Raw genomic sequence first — 16,121 nt, forward strand, 5'->3', positions numbered from 1 at the left:
GGGCGTCAGAGGAATCAGCACGTCCACCTGGGCTTCAGGTAAGTGAGGGGACAACAGAGCTATCTGTAGGGTGAGTAAGAGCTCAGGGATACAGGGAGGATGTGGGGGTTGGCAGTGTCTCAGCAAATCTACAGATATGTGTGGTTTGCAGTGGGGAGATGCGATGAGAGGAGCACCCTTCCATTAGGACTGAAAAAAAAAAATAGAAAATTGAATTGCTAAGAAAAACAACGGTGGAGTTGCTGTCCCTGGAGGAGTTCAAGAACCGTGGAGATGTGGCACTGAGTGATGCGGGTTAGTGGGCATGGTGGGGATGGGTCAACAGTTGGACATGATGACCTTCGAGGTCTTTTCCAACCTCAATGATTCTATGATCCTCACTTCAAAGTGAGACTCTTCTCCCAGGTTGGGTGCAGGGGCACTGCAACAGTGTCATTTTAGCTGGGAAAACACAAGGTGACTTAAGTGAAAGAGCCGTTTAGAAGCTGACTCAAGCAGAACAGTGAGCACTTCCAGAGGAAAGCACGGAGCAGCTGTCTGATGGACTCTTGGCTGACACATACCAACACCTTGTGCCCAGAACACAGCTGGATAAAACCTGCAGGTAAGGAGTTCTTGTGAGGACTGGGTCTGACGAGACACGCTGAAGGTCCGTAGCAATCCAATTGACTATCTCCTTGATAACCTTACTCTACCACAACTGGGAGCCAACAGGAGCTTCTGCATGACCAGATGAGATTCCCATCTAGTCCAAGTTACTTTCCGCGCATACTCCTTTTCCACGTAAGAATTCTTCCCCCTTACACAGAGAACGTCCAGTGCTCGTTCCTACACAGGCCCCTTGTCCAGGCGTTGGGCACCACTGGAAGGCACCTGGCTCCGGCATCAGCCCCAGTTCTCGTTCTCCCTTCACAGCACCGCGCCCAACACAACCCGGCATGCCATGCCCGGCACGCCGCAGGGCCGCCCGACGAGCTCTTCGCCCGCTGCCGGCGGCCGCCCGCGCCTGCGCAGTGCCAGCGGTGTCGCCATGGCGGAGCCGGCGGCGGCGACGGCGTGAGTGCGGGTGGCGGGGCCGGGCGGGCGCGGGCGGCGGGAGCTGCGCGGGGGCGGAGGCGGGGCCGGGCCGGGCGCGCGGAGGCCTACCGGGCTGCGCGGCTTAAGCGGACGGGGAGCCGCGGGGCTCCGCCGGCAGCAACGAGCCCCACGTCCCCTTCTCCGCCCCCCGGTCAGCCCCTGGAGGAGCCGATCCTTGTGCTGGGCAGAAAGGCGTGAGCGGCGCCGTGCTCGGGGCTGTCTCTCCTCTGCTCCCCTTTCAACTCATGCACATCTCTGCGTCCGGAACGGATCCGGCTCCTCCTGTTTTCCTTTCAGCCGTCGGGCACCATAGCTCTAGCCGAGGCCTTTCTCAGACAGGGAAGGCTGGACTGTGTGCAATAATTATTGCTCCTGACTGTGTTTGTGCCTATAGTTTCACCTCCTTTCATTTCTAGAACGTTTTGTCATGTCCATTTTTGACAGCGTACCACAATCACCTTGAATTTTAAATTCCTCCCACTCGCCCTCTATTATCCCCTACATTCCCATCATCAACAGATTGCCACTGTCAAAACTTCCTTGAAGTCAGCTTCAGTGATTGGGTTCCTTCCTCTTTTTCGTTACACTGCCAAACGAAGGAAGAATATGTAATTTTCTCACCATAAATCACTATTGACTGCTTTTTAATCATCGGGGTGTCTGCGTGGACACCTGTATGCGTGTTCTGTTGTGCTCTCCTATGGTTTCTTTCCTGGTGTTGGGAACCAGCCCAACTCCTTCCATCTTCCTCCTTAAACTCTGTTTTTACATTCATAGAGTCACAGAATCATTACGGTTGGAAAAGAGCACTAAGATCATCATTCCAACCGGCAGCCCATCACCACCACACCCAAGTTGACCTTGTCCAGTCTCCTGGGCACTCCTTTGTCATCCAGGAACAAACAAAGATAATTGCACATGATTCAGGTTGCTCAGAGAGGTTGTGGGAGGGGCATCCTTGCTTAGGATCCAATGGGGTAAAGCCCTCAGCAACCTGTTGGGTCCCCATGGCTGCCTGTGATTTGAACAGGAAGACTTTCGAGGTTCCATGCCCCCCTCTGTTTAAGCTTATAGGATCATAGAATGGTTTGGGTTGGAAGGGACCTTTAAGGTCATCTGGTTCCAACCCCCTGCTGTAGGCAGGGAATCCAGTTTCTCTGGATTCTCCTTTCTCAGTTCTTTTGTAGGCCTCAGGAAGAGTGGGAAAAGTATATATATATTTATGCTATTTCACGTCTTAAAATTTGCTGTAGATCTCAGTGACATTCTGAAGAAGAATGGAAACACACCTTCTGAACCAGTGGGAAAGCAGTGTGTGGTGTTACAGGCATCCAGCTGCCACAGAAGCATTCCATGTCTGGGAGAGGCAGTGTGAAAGAGAGGGATTTGCTGCTAGAACCAATTTTACAAGCAGTTCATAGCATAATCCCAGCTTTATGAATGCAGGACACTGCATGATCCTGATAGAGTCATTTTACACATTTAACTGCAAGTTTCCCTGGATTTGTCAAGATAGATTTGATCTCTGAAGAGTTTAGCCGATACCTTAGTCTCACTTGAAATACTGAAGAAGCTGAAGGCATAAATCCTTTTACATGCAAGCAGTACTCTGTCACTGTGTGTAAGGCTTTTTTCCACGCTCTGTTGCAGCGGACAGTTGCTTTCTTTGACAGTCATGCCCAACTATCAGGAAATGATCCAAGGGATGGAACACCTCCTCTGTGAGGACAGGCTGAGAGAGCTGAGGCTGTTCAGCCTGGAGAAGAAAAGACTCTGGGGAGAGCTGAGAGTAGCCTTTCAGTATCTAAAGGGGAGGGACGTAAGAAAGAAGGGGACAGACTCTTTAGCAGGGTATGTTGTGATAGGACAGGGGGAAATTATTTCAAACTAAAAGAGGGGGGACTTAGATTGAACACAAGGAAAATGTTTCTTACATAAGGGTGGTGAAGCACTGGCACAAGTTGCCCAGAGATGTGGTAGAAACCCCATCCCTGGAGACACTCAAGGTCAGGCTGGACAGGGCTCTGAGCACCTGATGGAGCTGTAGGTTCATTGCAAAGGGGTCGGACTAGATGGCCTTTGAGGGTGCCTTCCAACTCAGACACCTCTATGGTGCTATGAACATATTTACCACTGATAGTTAAGTATTTAACTAATGCTCAAGTCAAGTTTACTTCCATAAGTCTCATCAAATAATCATCATGCTTGTACCTCTTTCTTTTTAGAATACTTTCTCCCGGTTTAGAAAGTATCTTTCTTTTCTGTTGGATGTAGGAGTGATGGGGAAACCACCTATTCTGTGTGAAACAGAAATAAAGCATTCGGTAGCAGAAGGAAACGAAACATCTGATAAATGGAAGCCATGAAGATATCAAAGCGGTTCTTTGCGTTTGGGATTTTGGCATGCATAGCATTTTATGTCGCATACATGAAATGGCACTTGGATTCCAAAGCGCTTGTGGGAGCAACGGAAGGAATTGCTGAAAGCACTGGAGACAAAGTGAACCGTCAGGCGCTGACCTCAGATCTCTCAGTCTTCTATGGAATCATGTTTGATGCGGGAAGCACAGGAACTCGCATTCATATTTTTAAATTTACACAGCAGCCAAAAGGTATGGCTTGTGCATGGCGCAATATGCAAATTCTTCCTTAAGTTGTGGTGCAGCCTATTGATGGTTCTGTTCTAGGGAGTACTTGCACAAATGTGCTTCAACTTTCTCTATAGCCTCCAAGTGGGACCCATGCTGCCTTGTCTGCACGTTCATGTAATTGTCTATCCTGCAGATTTCCAAAATGCTTAGGTCTCGCTCTTTGCTGCCATTGAAAATGGTGGTAAAACTTCCACTGACTTTTGTTAGAGTCAAATTTAGCCAGAGCTGAGCATGCTGAAAGATGTGGCCCTTGTTACCTGTGTAATTTGGAAGGCCGCATAAAGCAGGGCTAAGGGATTAGAGAGAACTTGTACCCATAGCCTCACCAGGGAGGTGGTTGAGTCACCATCCCTGGATGTGTTTAAAAACCTTTAGATGTGGTGCTCAGGGACATGATTTAGTAGAGGGTTGTTAGAGTTAGGGTAGTATGGTTAGGTCGTGGTTGGACTCGATGATCTTTAAGGTCTTTTCCAACCTGAGCAATTCTATGATTCTATGATTCTATGATTCTATGATCTAGTGATGTGTCTGATGTGTGCAAAAAAATACACGTATGGTGCACACCAGAACAATCAGCTTTAACAAATAGTTTTGTAGAGGGCTAATTCTACAGCAGGGGCTGTGTTTAACAGGTTTGATGGCCTTTGATAGTTGTTTAAGCAGAGGCTTCAGTTTTACTCTCGTTAGTGCCTAATGATATAATTTGTACTACGGTTTTCTTTTTGTGTATCCAAAATGATTTGTACCAGTGCTTATTTTGGAATACTGCTTTTGAACAGAGACTCCCAAGTTAACCCATGAGACGTTTAAAGCGCTGAAGCCAGGTCTGTCTGCATATGCTGATGATGTCGAAAAGGTATTCTTGTTTCTGTTAGAGTTCACGTGCCCTAAAGTCTCCTGTTCTTGATATGCCCTGCAGATCATCTCTGCTGAACTGTCTCAGATCAGACTCCAAATAATACAAACCCAGAGTAAAAATTGGTTAGCTGTCAGAGGATCAAGGAACCAAATGCATGTTCTGCTTGCTTTTATCAATTAAGAAGAGCAGATGCTTTTCTTATCTCTGCCTTAATATTTTTGTGTGCTTAAGACTATGACAAAAGAGCGAGGTTGCATTGGAGCTGATCCACCTCCAAAGGGGACTAGAAGTGAATGCTAGGGGAAGAATAAAAAAAAACCGAACAGGCCAAGTATCAAGTCACTGCCTCTCTCACCTTACTCACAGGGGTGAGACTTGCTGAGCCAGACATGCACAAAGCTCATACTGTTTTATTAGCCCCAAAGGGCTTTATTGCCCAAGGATTTATCACATCGATTTTGAGACCTTTTGTAGCCAAACCTCTGGTACTGTTTGGCAGTGGCACTGTTTGAGAGTGATTCTTTTTGGTTTTGACTTGCTGATGGATAAACCCAGTTATACCTATATGCCTTCTGGCTCCTTGTGATCTTTATTTCTCCCTGTTCCACACTTAGATTCCTCTGATCACTCTTTGCCCTTCCAAGAAAGGCAAATCTTAAGAGCTTCTAAGATACTTTTTTGGGGGTTCTTTCTCTGCTCACAGAGTGGACAAGGAATAAGAGAGCTCCTGGAGGTGGCGAAGAAGGAAGTTCCTATGGAACTCTGGAAGTTTACTCCTCTGGTCCTGAAAGCTACAGCTGGCCTGCGGTTGCTGCCAGGAGAAAAGGCTCAGAAATTGCTGAATAAGGTACTGTTTCTTGTTTTTCAGTTTCCTTTCCAGAAATTCTATGACAATATTTGTTCCTTTCAGCGTAAAGCACATGCTCCTTTATGCTTCTTATGTACGTGAGTCATTCCTGTCATTTTACCCTGAAAGCGCTGCACAGTCACCTGATCTCAGATGGGTTCAGATTAAGTAATTGAATGAGTACAGACATAGAGGAATAATGACAGCTCCAAATAAGCGTGGAAACGACATGCAACATAATAAGCATAATGTGATACTTCTAACAGTAATCAGAGTCTTGTTGGTGCACCGGTTTGTTGGTGGTTTTGACCAGAATCCTGCTGTTCTGGGAAAAACTCTGCTATTTGATTTGTCGTGTTATCAACCTGCTGCTGCAAGGTTCCTCTGCCCTATATTGATTAGAAATAATGTGAATTGCATGTAAAACATTTGATATTTTAAAATATTTTAAAAAATAAAAATATTATGTCCTAGATCTTACAGCTGCTGGAAAAGTTAATGATTGTGTCCTAAATGTACTCTTTTTCTAAGCAGTGATTGAAAGGAAGAAATGTGTTGTGGTTGAAACCAATGTCTGTATTGTTCTTTGCTGCCTACAGGACAGTCTGTTCTATTTTCCGTACCAAATTTCAGCTGGAACTAATGCAACTTCTAAAGCAGTTGCTTTAGGAGACACAGGAAACCTAGGGTCTTACTGCCTCTCGTAGGGTGCAGTGCAGACCTCTAACAGCCGACATATTCATGTTAAAAAAATGCCATCCCCTGGGCGTTTCTGAAACCATGAGTGTCCGTCTCCTTTCTCTCCTTTAGATATTCAGTACCCCATGTGTTGCTCACTTCAACAAAGTGAAGTGAAGTGTTACCAGCATACCTACCAACATACTCTACCCATGTTATCAGCATTTCTGAGCAGTCTTCATGTTGAACACCCACCTGTCTGTTCTGTCTCTTCACCAAACTGCATGTAAATCACTGACTTTCTATAGCTTAGCACAGCCTGATGCTTACTGAGCTCTTGAACTTAAGGAATCTGGCCCAAGAAAAGGAAGAGTTGTGTAAAAACAGAGTTTAAATAAACCCTTCCTTTCAAATTGAAAGAAAAAGATTTCTCTGAGTGCAGCTTTTATTTGAATTATAGGTGAAGGAGATTTTTCAGGCTTCCCCCTTCTTCGTGAGGGACAACTGTGTGTCGATAATGAATGGAACTGATGAAGGTAGGTTTACTTCTGAGGTAGTTTTCTGCAGTTCTTGAGATTCCTACTGCACTGTGACAGGACCTCACTGAGGGTAGTAGGAACCTGTAAGTAGCAGGTTCGATAGTTTTTATACTGCCTCAGGATGTGCCTGCCAAAGAGCTTTTGTGCTACATTTTCCGAGGTGAAGTCCTGAATTCTGTCCTGATTTCAAAGGTCAGAACTACCTGAGTGCCAGGTAGTTCCTGTGGGATCAGCAGGAGGCCACCAGGCAGTCAGCATTTTAGGAAGGTTTTCTGTATATCTCCTTGTTGAGGTGATCTTCAACAGCTGCTTTTGCACACCCTGCTTTGGATTATGCTCATCTGAGCTTGCTGGAAATATTTGATTACAACTGATCTAATAAATGTGATTGTGAATTGAACCTGGAAAAAAAAAAAGTTATATAGAGAAAATAAAGTACACTGATGTTTATCAAAAAAGAGCTGAGGACAGAACCCAGAATCAGTCATCACTTGAAGTGATTCAAAGGAGAATTTCTAAATTGTGGGTAACTTAGTGTTGAAGTGTTTTTAACCTAGTTAGAAACAAAACTTGAAAGTAGCTGCTGATTTGAACTGTTTATGAGTTTCTTTTTTACTGCTTAATGGAAGAAAGACACTGTAATTGTCTTCATTTTCAGTTCATAGTTCTAACAGTTGGTTTAGCCAAGGTTGAACAAGAACTTGTTCCTCAGTGTGCCTTAATTTTAACCAAATGGATAAATATTTTAATTCATTAGTATAAAAGCCATTAATTCACCTAATTCATAGAGGAAAGGTCTATAAAACAATAAAAGGACAGAAACAATGTGGTTTGCACCTCAAAGTGCCTTGAGGAAAACAGGAAAAATTTAAACACTGAAAAGATGAAAATTCTTAACATTCAAAAAGAAAATCAAGTGCCTCACATCAAACAAAAGCTTGCCAATGGGTATTTTCCTAGAAAATGAACAGTGTGAATGTAGGTAACTTCCTTATTACATAGCTAAGAACTGAAGCCGCTGAAGCCTTTGGGACTTTACACTGAAGTTTTTGACCTGTGAGGAACTCTCTAGGCATTTTGTATACAGGCCTTCTCCTCCTGGCACCACATAAGCTCTGGTGTAGAAGGTCATTCTATTTGTTCCAGGCATCTAATTTTGGCTTTTGACAGACATTGACAGTTGTGGCAGCAGTGGCTTTGGGGCAAGCTGGGTCAGGGTAGCTCAGCAGAGCCAATTCTGTTTGCTCCTCTTGGAGGTCCTTCCTGCTTAGTTCTCAGCTAGATATTGTTTGGAAACTTTGTGTTAGAACTTGTCCATCTGTGAAACGGGGACAAAGGAGCTTGTGACTGATAGTCCCTGGTGTCTCTTTCTGCGCTTAGATGACTAGCTGTGGTTTGCTATTGTTTTGTTCAGATGGTGCAGTGAAAGCATGTGAGAAAACTTTAAAATACCTCCAGCTAAAAAGATACTAAAGCAGGAACATCTTGTTGTATGGGTCATCTTAATTGTTACTGTTGTTGGATAAAATGAAGTTATGTGATCTAACAGTGCATCTTCTGAATCTCTTCTTTGTTAGGTATTTCAGCCTGGATCACAATAAACTTTTTAACAGGTATGTTTATATGAGCATATCTATGAAAATACGCCTGATGCTGTGAAATGTATGCTGTCTTCTGCCCCTGTATAGTATTTGTTCATTCATTGACATGGGAGAAAGAAGGGTCTAGGATCAAGTCATCAGTTGTTTTTGGCCTGGATCACTTAAGTTATTAGGATTGAGGAATTTAATCCCTTTTCCTTGATGTTCATGTAGTCTTTCTTCGAGTTTCCTATAAGGTAACAGAGCATTTAATTCCTTTTTATAGTTCCCCACAAACTCTGTGTTTTTTAGTAATTTTCTAGGACTGCTTGACAGTTGCACAGTGTGAAAGTAATATCGTTGCACTTTCTTGCAGATTTATAAGATAGAAGTCAGTGTTTATACTTAGGAAGGGATGGTTGTAGAAAAACGAAGCTGAAGTCTCCTCTGGCAATAAGCAAACCAGTCTGCCTTCCAAGCAGTCTGCTCAGAACAGTGTGCAGAGCCTTATAACAAGTGCTGTAAAGCTTTTTTGCTCACAGGAAGTATCAGAAAGGTTAATGATCTTCAAACATTATCTCTCATGAGCTATACTCCAGTACTTGGCACACTCTGAGGTTGTCAGGAAGGTGTGTTTGAAGGATCGATCTGAGAAGAGCTGGATTTAAATGAGAAGTATGGGTTAGGAGCAAGAAGAATTCCAAGGGAGCCCGGTCTGTCAGGCTAGCTCTTCATTCTCTCATCCCTTTGGCCTTATGAAGCTACAAAGTACTGCTGTGAGACCAGGGAGAGATGACCAGGAAAACCGCATTCTTTTGCATTTCAAAGTGGTTATGAGAGTAAAGTTTGCAAAAGGGTCCTTGCATCCACTGAAAAATGTTTAGGATTCCAGTAACCAAAGCTGCTGTAATTAGGGCTTGAACAGCCATCAGAGGAATAACACAAACTGTGCCACTTGGAAGGTTTTCATGTCACCCTCATAAAGCACAGATAAATGACCAGCAGGCAGTGTTATAATCTAGTGCTGGCTGGAAGCTGACCAATGAAGTTAGATTGTCATTTTGCTTTACAGCTCAACTTCTGGTTTTATTCCTTGCTTCATTCTCACTGTGTCCACTGTGGCTTTATCTGTTCTGTCACATATTTTAGGTAGCTTAGATGATCCGCAGAAGAGAAGTGTAGGAATGCTGGATTTGGGTGGTGGATCAACGCAGATCACCTTCCTTCCACGCACTGAGGTAATGTGAACACTGTATGGAAATGTTGGTGCAGAAATCAGTAATTGCTCAGGTTTAGAAACAGGCCAAGGGTGTGACATGCAGCCTTGCTTCTGACAGAAGAACCCTTATCAGTTGGTCACATACACCTTGTTACAGTCAGTAATGGAGGCATTCACATTCTGTTGGTTGTCTTGCTCCAACTCTGTGGGTTGGTGCATGCGGTAAATCTGCCAGGGCTGCTTTGTGTCAGGGACAATACAGTGTCCTGAGAGTGTTAATCCTTGACTGTCAGTTTGCTCTGGGTAAAGTGAAGACCTCAAAGGGAATGCTGTTAACAAATCCAAGCCCGACATTTGGCTTATATTGTGTTAAGAACATAAGATACCTTCTCCATCCTTGTTTCTAGCTTTCCTGAGTTCACTGTTTTACAAATGAATGCAGCGAATTCTTAGGAGCAACTCTCATTATGCAGCTAGAAATACATGCTGATGTTTGTCATTTCAGCTTCCTGTGGTGGCATTATTATAGGTGTTCTGTGAGCAGGAAGACCTGTGTGTATAGAGTAGTGAGGTTCTGGCCTTCTGGTCTGTAGTAAAGCTGTGCAGAAGCAGAGGATAAGGATGCTGTATCCAAAACACACAGATCTGGGCTGATCGAGGTGTTGTGCTTTCACAGCAGAGTGCTGGGATGTGAGGAGTCCAGGATGTGGAAATTCAGGACTCAGAGGAGGTGACAAGATATGAGCAGCTAGGCATGAGCAGCCTGTGCTTTGCCCCCTGCTAATGTGGTGCACTTGGAGAAGAGGCTGCACAGTTCTTTAGACAATTATCCTTTCATTTCCTCAGACCACAGGCGGGTCCTCACTCTGTTTCTTAGCAAGCACAGTGATGTGCTTTCCCTCCAGCTTGTGGCAGTTTGCAGCTGAATTCACTGGAGAATTACATGCCCAGTTTTCTCATTATTTGCCATAGTTTTACCTTATAGAGATCATGTGAAGAGGCAGTTTCTGTATCAACTCAACAAAAGCAGTTAAGAGCTGGAATAAGGATTCCTTTCTAATTAAAATTATAGACCATTTTGGTGTGGATATAAATGTAATCAGTTTTTACACTCATGTGAAGTCCATATTTTAACTCCGGATTTTTTGATCATCTTATATGTTAGTGGTCAAACTAAAATACTTGAGAAGTCATTCTTTGTCTCTGAACCATGCCAGGATTGTTCTACTTTCGGAAGGCTGAAAGGTTTGAAAGGTTGTGTTGCTGATGTTTGCCATTGTTGGCAGTAACCTTGCCACGACATCTTTTTCTCCCTCAGGCAACTCTCCAGGCATCACCAGCTGGGCATACAACTTCATTTCAGATGTTTAACAGCACCTACAAGCTGTATTCCTACAGGTCAGTTGTGGTAAAGAGGCCATACGGTAAAAATAGGTTACTTTCAGTGAAGCCAGCAAGACCCAGGCATTATGCTGAAGTTCAGATGAGTCCTGAGAAGTGGAGAAACCACTGTCCACACAAGCTCTTGGGGTAGGGAGGGAGTTGTGCAGATCAACTGGCAGGCAAGCAGTCTGACGGCTGAGAAAGTGAGGGGCTCTAGCTCCACCTCTTGCTTTGAAACTGCCTGTGTACCTGCTGTTTTGGGCAGAGGGAAGCAGCTCCTTCTCACCTGTGTTTGCTGTGGAATGTTTTGGGGCTTAGAAAAAGCCAATGCTACGTGCTAGAGGTTGTGCCGACTTTGAGAGGGTAAGAGAAAGGTTAGAAGAATGCCTGAAGCATTCCCAGTCTTTCAAGAGACAGATTATAGTTGACAGCTATTCACTGTGCTTTTACAAGGACAGATTATCCTTCTGGGTAAGAATAATATGACAGTGGGCTGTCACACCATTCCCCTTATGGACATTAGCTACTGACTTGAGCTGTTTTGCTGGGACCACATAGAGGAAACAGGCATGTCCCACCCAAGCTGTCAGTGGAGTATCAGAGGAAGGATGTTCGTTGTTCACAGAGGCTTTTCTTCCCTTTGCAGTTACCTGGGACTTGGGCTGATGTCAGCAAGGCTTGCCATTTTAGGAGGAGTTGAAGGAAAACCCTGTAAGTTATGGGCACTCAAGTCTTGGCTCTGGGCAGAGAGTACACTGCTGTGTTGTAGAGAAAAAGGCCATCTGTCTCGTTCCCAATGAAGGAGGACTGAGTGGTATGCAAATTCCTGTCACCATGGCTGACTGTATTTGAGACAAATGCAGGAGGTGACACTAACAGATCCCAGAAGATGTGGATTCTTGCCAGCCTTAGAGGTTATGGGGCCCTAAAGCCACGTTTGGTGCTTAAAGATGCATTACTAAGCACGTGGTCCAGAAAGAAGCAGGGCTGGGGATGAGGATGCTAAAATTAACTCCTTGTGTTTTTCTCTAACGTGCCTTTATTTTACTTCTGCAGTAGGAGAAGGTGAGGAACTGATCAGCCCCTGTTTACCACCTGGCTTCAAATCTGAGTGGCAACATGCTGAGATATTGTACAAAATTAAAGGACAGAAGGCAGGTATAGTGCTTTATCACAATCTCTTCCTGTCTAGGCCAGCTAGTAGTAAAGTAAGTTATATATTTTCAGCTTCTTGGAAATTATCTATCTGTGTACTCTTCTGTTCAACTTTCTTGATATGCTGTTAAAGAGATTCTACAAATGTTGCCTCTCATGCTGTGGTGTGTCTGTCCAATCAGTAAAGCTGTTAGTAATAATGCAGTTGGAGCTGAGCACTCCCTTTTAATATCCATCTGCCTCAAATTGTGTTGTTCATCCCTGATGTGTCACATATATGGTTCCAACCTGAGGATGGTCAGAGTTAACACTGGAAGAAGATGCAGGTGTGTTGTTTCAGTTCTCTGTTAAGAACCTGTAAGAATTCAAGAAGTGCGACTGTGCGAAAGGGAGTCTGTCTCCTTGTAGTTCCTACAGCAGTTGTGTTTGTTTAGCCTACCTGTCATATCCCGCTTGTCTTTGCATTCTTTTAGGTGAGCCTCTGTATGAATCTTGTTCTAACAAAGTGGCAAAGATGCTCTACAAGAAAGTACATAAAGCTGAGGAAGTGAAGGACTTGGACTTTTATGCTTTCTCCTACTACTATGACTGTGCAGCAGAGGTTGGTCTCATAGGTACGTCTGTTTTCATTTCGTTTCATTTAAAATGACAGGTTCTGGAACAAATGGTAGTAATGATACACATCACGATGCTGTCCTGAGCTGTCATGGGTACTGCAGTACATTGATCTCAAGTGGATATTGAATGCTATTGCATTTCTTTATAGAAGGGACTGAGGTTGTGAAATAGGACCTCTGACCAGTATGGACAAACTCCTCCTCAGACTCTTTGTTTCATGGATAATTTCAGATTTAATATGTTAGATCTAGCCAAAGGTGTTAACAGTGTTCAAGCATCACAGGACAGGGTAGCAAAGACATATGGAAATGTGAAAGGTCTTTAAACTATGTTTCTTTAGGAAACTAATTTTAGGAAACTAAATTCTTCATAAAATGAGGTTTTCAATCTAAAAATCTTTAATAAAGGTTCCTATACCTTTAAAGCAACTGTGATTTTTGTCATCAATTTCAGGCTTACTTTCAAACAACTTTTATGTCCTCCTTTTACAACTTGAACCTACCATTGCCTTCACAGAAAACACACAAACCTAGGATTTTTTTTCTTTTAGATAAAGAAAAAGGAGGAAGCTTAACTGCCAATGATTTTGAAGTTGCAGCTAAGTATGGTAAGTAAAAGACACAAACAGGACTAGTAATTGTGTGCAAATTCACACCTAGGTGACAAATGTGTGAAATGCAAAGAAGCCTCTCTTTTTTTTTAAAGTAAATACTGAGCACCTCTTTTTTGTGCATCTGTGCTTATTTCTGTTTGTTTCTGAAAATCTCAACTTTTTATTTTTGAGATTTAGTTTTCTTGTAACACATTTAAAAGCTCTTTTGAGAATTACTAGTAAACTTGCCATTTAACAGTGCATGCAAGTAACCTGTTCTAATCTTGTGTATTTTTTCTTTTTTCTCATGATTTGTTCATGTGTTTGATTGCTAGTTGGAAACAAGAGGAAGCTGATTCATAGCCTCTTTTGCTTCACTGGCTGTAGAGAGAATTGCCTCAGATTTACAAACGTAATCATTCCTTTTTTAATGCCATAGACACAGGCTTTGATCAAACCAGGTTGGGACTTTTTGGTAAACTTTATGAATGACTGAGCAATTGTTGCACTTCTAACTTCTGAACTACTTTTTGTATGATCCATCCTGAGAAAGGAACTGCTTTTTATTTTAAGTTTCTTTGTTATTTTTTTTCATCAGCTGTTGAATGCATACGATTAAGGAACTTTCTAATGGGAAGAAAACAAACTGCTCAGCATTCAAGCTTTATTGGGATAGGGTGGAGAGTTTTCACAATGTTTGTTTTTCCAAGCTGCTGACAACTTTTTTTCAGCACAAAGCAGATGTAGGCACACTTGAAATTGTTGATATTTTAAAGTTTTACTGTAAACATGAGAACAGTTGGAGGCCCATTTTTCTACTTGCCCTTGGAAGTACAGTAAACTCAGTTGTCTTTGGGTAAGAGAAGCAATGTTTTACTCTTCCTTCTTGTGTGCCAAAGCTCTGGGCATCTGCAAACACAAGGATATTGTTTGAATGCTATTTTAACAGGTTTCATAGGAGTGGAACACAAGTTACAAGAAGTGGTCTAAGGATTTGTTTGAGGTCTTTCAGAGCTGGGCTGATGCTAGACCTGAGCTCACCATGAACATTCTGACACCTCTTTCTTTTTAGTGTGCAAGACCATGGAAATCAGCCCTGGAAGCAGCCCCTTTCTCTGCATGGACCTCACATACATCACCTTTCTCCTGCAAGAACTCGGCTTCCCAAAGAGCCAAGTCTTTAAGGTAGCGCACAAAAACAGATCACTGAGAGTGGGCAGAAGATGGCCAAGCCATCATGCCAGTAGTTCAGTGCCTGATTTCCCTTCTTGCCACAACACGTTTTATGGTTAGAGTGGAGTGACACTATAATGGTGATAACTAGTTTGATAACCTTCAGCACTGTATTCACCTTACATTTTTCTTCTCATGGAAAATATATTTAAACTTTTTTTTTTCTTCTTTTTTTTTTCCAGCTTGCCCGGAAAATCAACAATGTTGAGACGAGCTGGGCATTGGGAGCCACCTTTCATTACATTGACTCACTCAATAGACTGCAGTACTAAAGCTCCTTGAAGGTGACTTTTGGGGATGTTGGGTTTTGGAAGCACAACACAGGGAGAATCTGTTGAAAGGGTCTGCTTTTGGCTTCCTGAGTCCCTTGGGAGGTTCTCAGAAGCTCCGCTCCTTCCCTGCCAAGTCCCATCCATCACAAGCTCTTTTTTTACAGTGCATAGTGCAGTTTCTAAGGAATAAGCCTTGATTGTACATCATCTGTTGTCAAATTCCTGTAAAACTTGATCATCATTGAAGGAGAACCAGCACTCTGCAGAACACCTATGATCTCTATGAGAAAACCACACCTTTTTGAAATGTGCCTGTACTATTCACTTGTACTGTGCTGAAATCAATGCAGTAAATGGTCAATACAGAAGGAACTCTTTATGCTCTTTTCAAGGTGTTTTTTCCTGTTTGTCAGCAGTTTCCAGTGATAATTTTTATTTTGCTACTTGGATGTTTGAAAAAGTGTGCATGTGAATACAATGCATTTACACAGATGTGCTGATGACAGGCAGCAGCTTTGAAATGCAGTGTGGAAGTCTCAGCTCTGGTTTTCAATTGCTGAAGCAGCAAAGTTTGGGAGCACTGTAGAAGCAGGATACAGACAGGCATGAATCAGAGCGTATATCTGCTATAGGACTAAAGTATGGATGTCCAACCTTTCGGCTTGTGTAAGCCACACTGAGTGAAGATGAATTGTCTTGAGCCACATATAAAATAAATAATATACTTAATATATGTATTTTTTTTTAATTGAAACATTGAAAAAAAGGTAATAAAACCATAGAACCAGTGGGATGTTTGACCTTGTTTTTGTGACACTAACACATCAGTCAGGTTTGATGGCAATGGTTGCAATTCATAGTGAGCTCTCAGGTGTTTGTCAGAGATTTTTGGTGAAATTTTACTCCTCCTGTGCTTTGTCTGTTGTTCACGGATGTACGTACTGCCAAAAAGTGATGGCATGGCTAAGGTGTGACTGTGAAGGGAGGGGTATTTCTCTCTGGCAAGAGAAGGCTTACAGAGGTCTGGTAGAGAGACATAATGAAAATCTGAGTTGAGTATCTGCTTGCAACTCTCTACATTGTACATTTGAAAATTCACAGGTAATGTATTTATGTCAACTGAATAAGTTGAGGGATAAGTTCCCCTTTCAGCAAAATTAGCTGTTCCTTCGTAATCAAGGCAAGTGAACTATATAAATCTGAAGGCTGAATGTGCTCTGGTTTCTGGCCACACAGGGACAGACAGTATTCATCAAATAATGCACTCAGTCCTATGTGGAATGAGTTAATCAAAGATGCTCAGCACCATACTATTATCTGTCTCTGGAAAGTCTAGAGATAAAAATTAATCCTACTCGGTACAAATCAGATACAAAAATATATCCTCTGAAGTAGTGCAGAGGAGATCAGAGTAAATA

At 42.9% G+C, this 16,121-nt stretch overlaps 1 protein-coding gene across 2 annotated transcripts; it reads left to right on the forward strand.

Annotated features, from left to right (window-relative positions):
• The first annotated feature begins 907 nt into the window (after nt 1-907).
• Nucleotides 908-15,491, forward strand: ENTPD6 (ectonucleoside triphosphate diphosphohydrolase 6). Of its 2 annotated transcripts, none has more exons than XM_085219068.1 (14): nt 908-1,056; nt 3,352-3,689; nt 4,508-4,584; nt 5,291-5,434; nt 6,573-6,648; nt 8,229-8,264; nt 9,381-9,469; nt 10,769-10,848; nt 11,480-11,544; nt 11,890-11,991; nt 12,462-12,602; nt 13,157-13,213; nt 14,271-14,383; nt 14,614-15,491. In XM_085219068.1, exons 2-14 carry the CDS (start codon nt 3,431-3,433, stop codon nt 14,701-14,703), a joined length of 1,329 nt encoding a protein of 442 aa, XP_085075194.1. In that variant the 5' UTR covers nt 908-1,056; nt 3,352-3,430; the 3' UTR covers nt 14,704-15,491. The 2 variants fall into 2 exon arrangements, with proteins under 2 accessions (XP_085075194.1, XP_085075195.1); XM_085219069.1 differs by having other exon boundaries at nt 929-1,056; nt 3,303-3,689.
• The last annotated feature ends 630 nt before the right edge of the window (nt 15,492-16,121 follow it).

Source organism: Meleagris gallopavo, chromosome 2, assembly GCF_905368555.1.
Source record: "Meleagris gallopavo chromosome 2, MGAL_WU_HG_1.1, whole genome shotgun sequence".
Classification (NCBI taxonomy): domain Eukaryota; kingdom Metazoa; phylum Chordata; class Aves; order Galliformes; family Phasianidae; genus Meleagris; species Meleagris gallopavo.

Coding starts and splice junctions, on each gene's coding strand:
- ENTPD6 (XM_085219068.1), top strand. CDS start 3,431: ATGGAAGCCATGAAGATATCAAAGCGGTTCTTTGCGTTTGGGATTTTG. Junction 8,265..9,380: donor CACAATAAACTTTTTAACAG/GTATGTTTATAT, acceptor CACATATTTTAG/GTAGCTTAGATGATCCGCAG. Junction 13,214..14,270: donor TGAAGTTGCAGCTAAGTATG/GTAAGTAAAAGA, acceptor CTTTCTTTTTAG/TGTGCAAGACCATGGAAATC.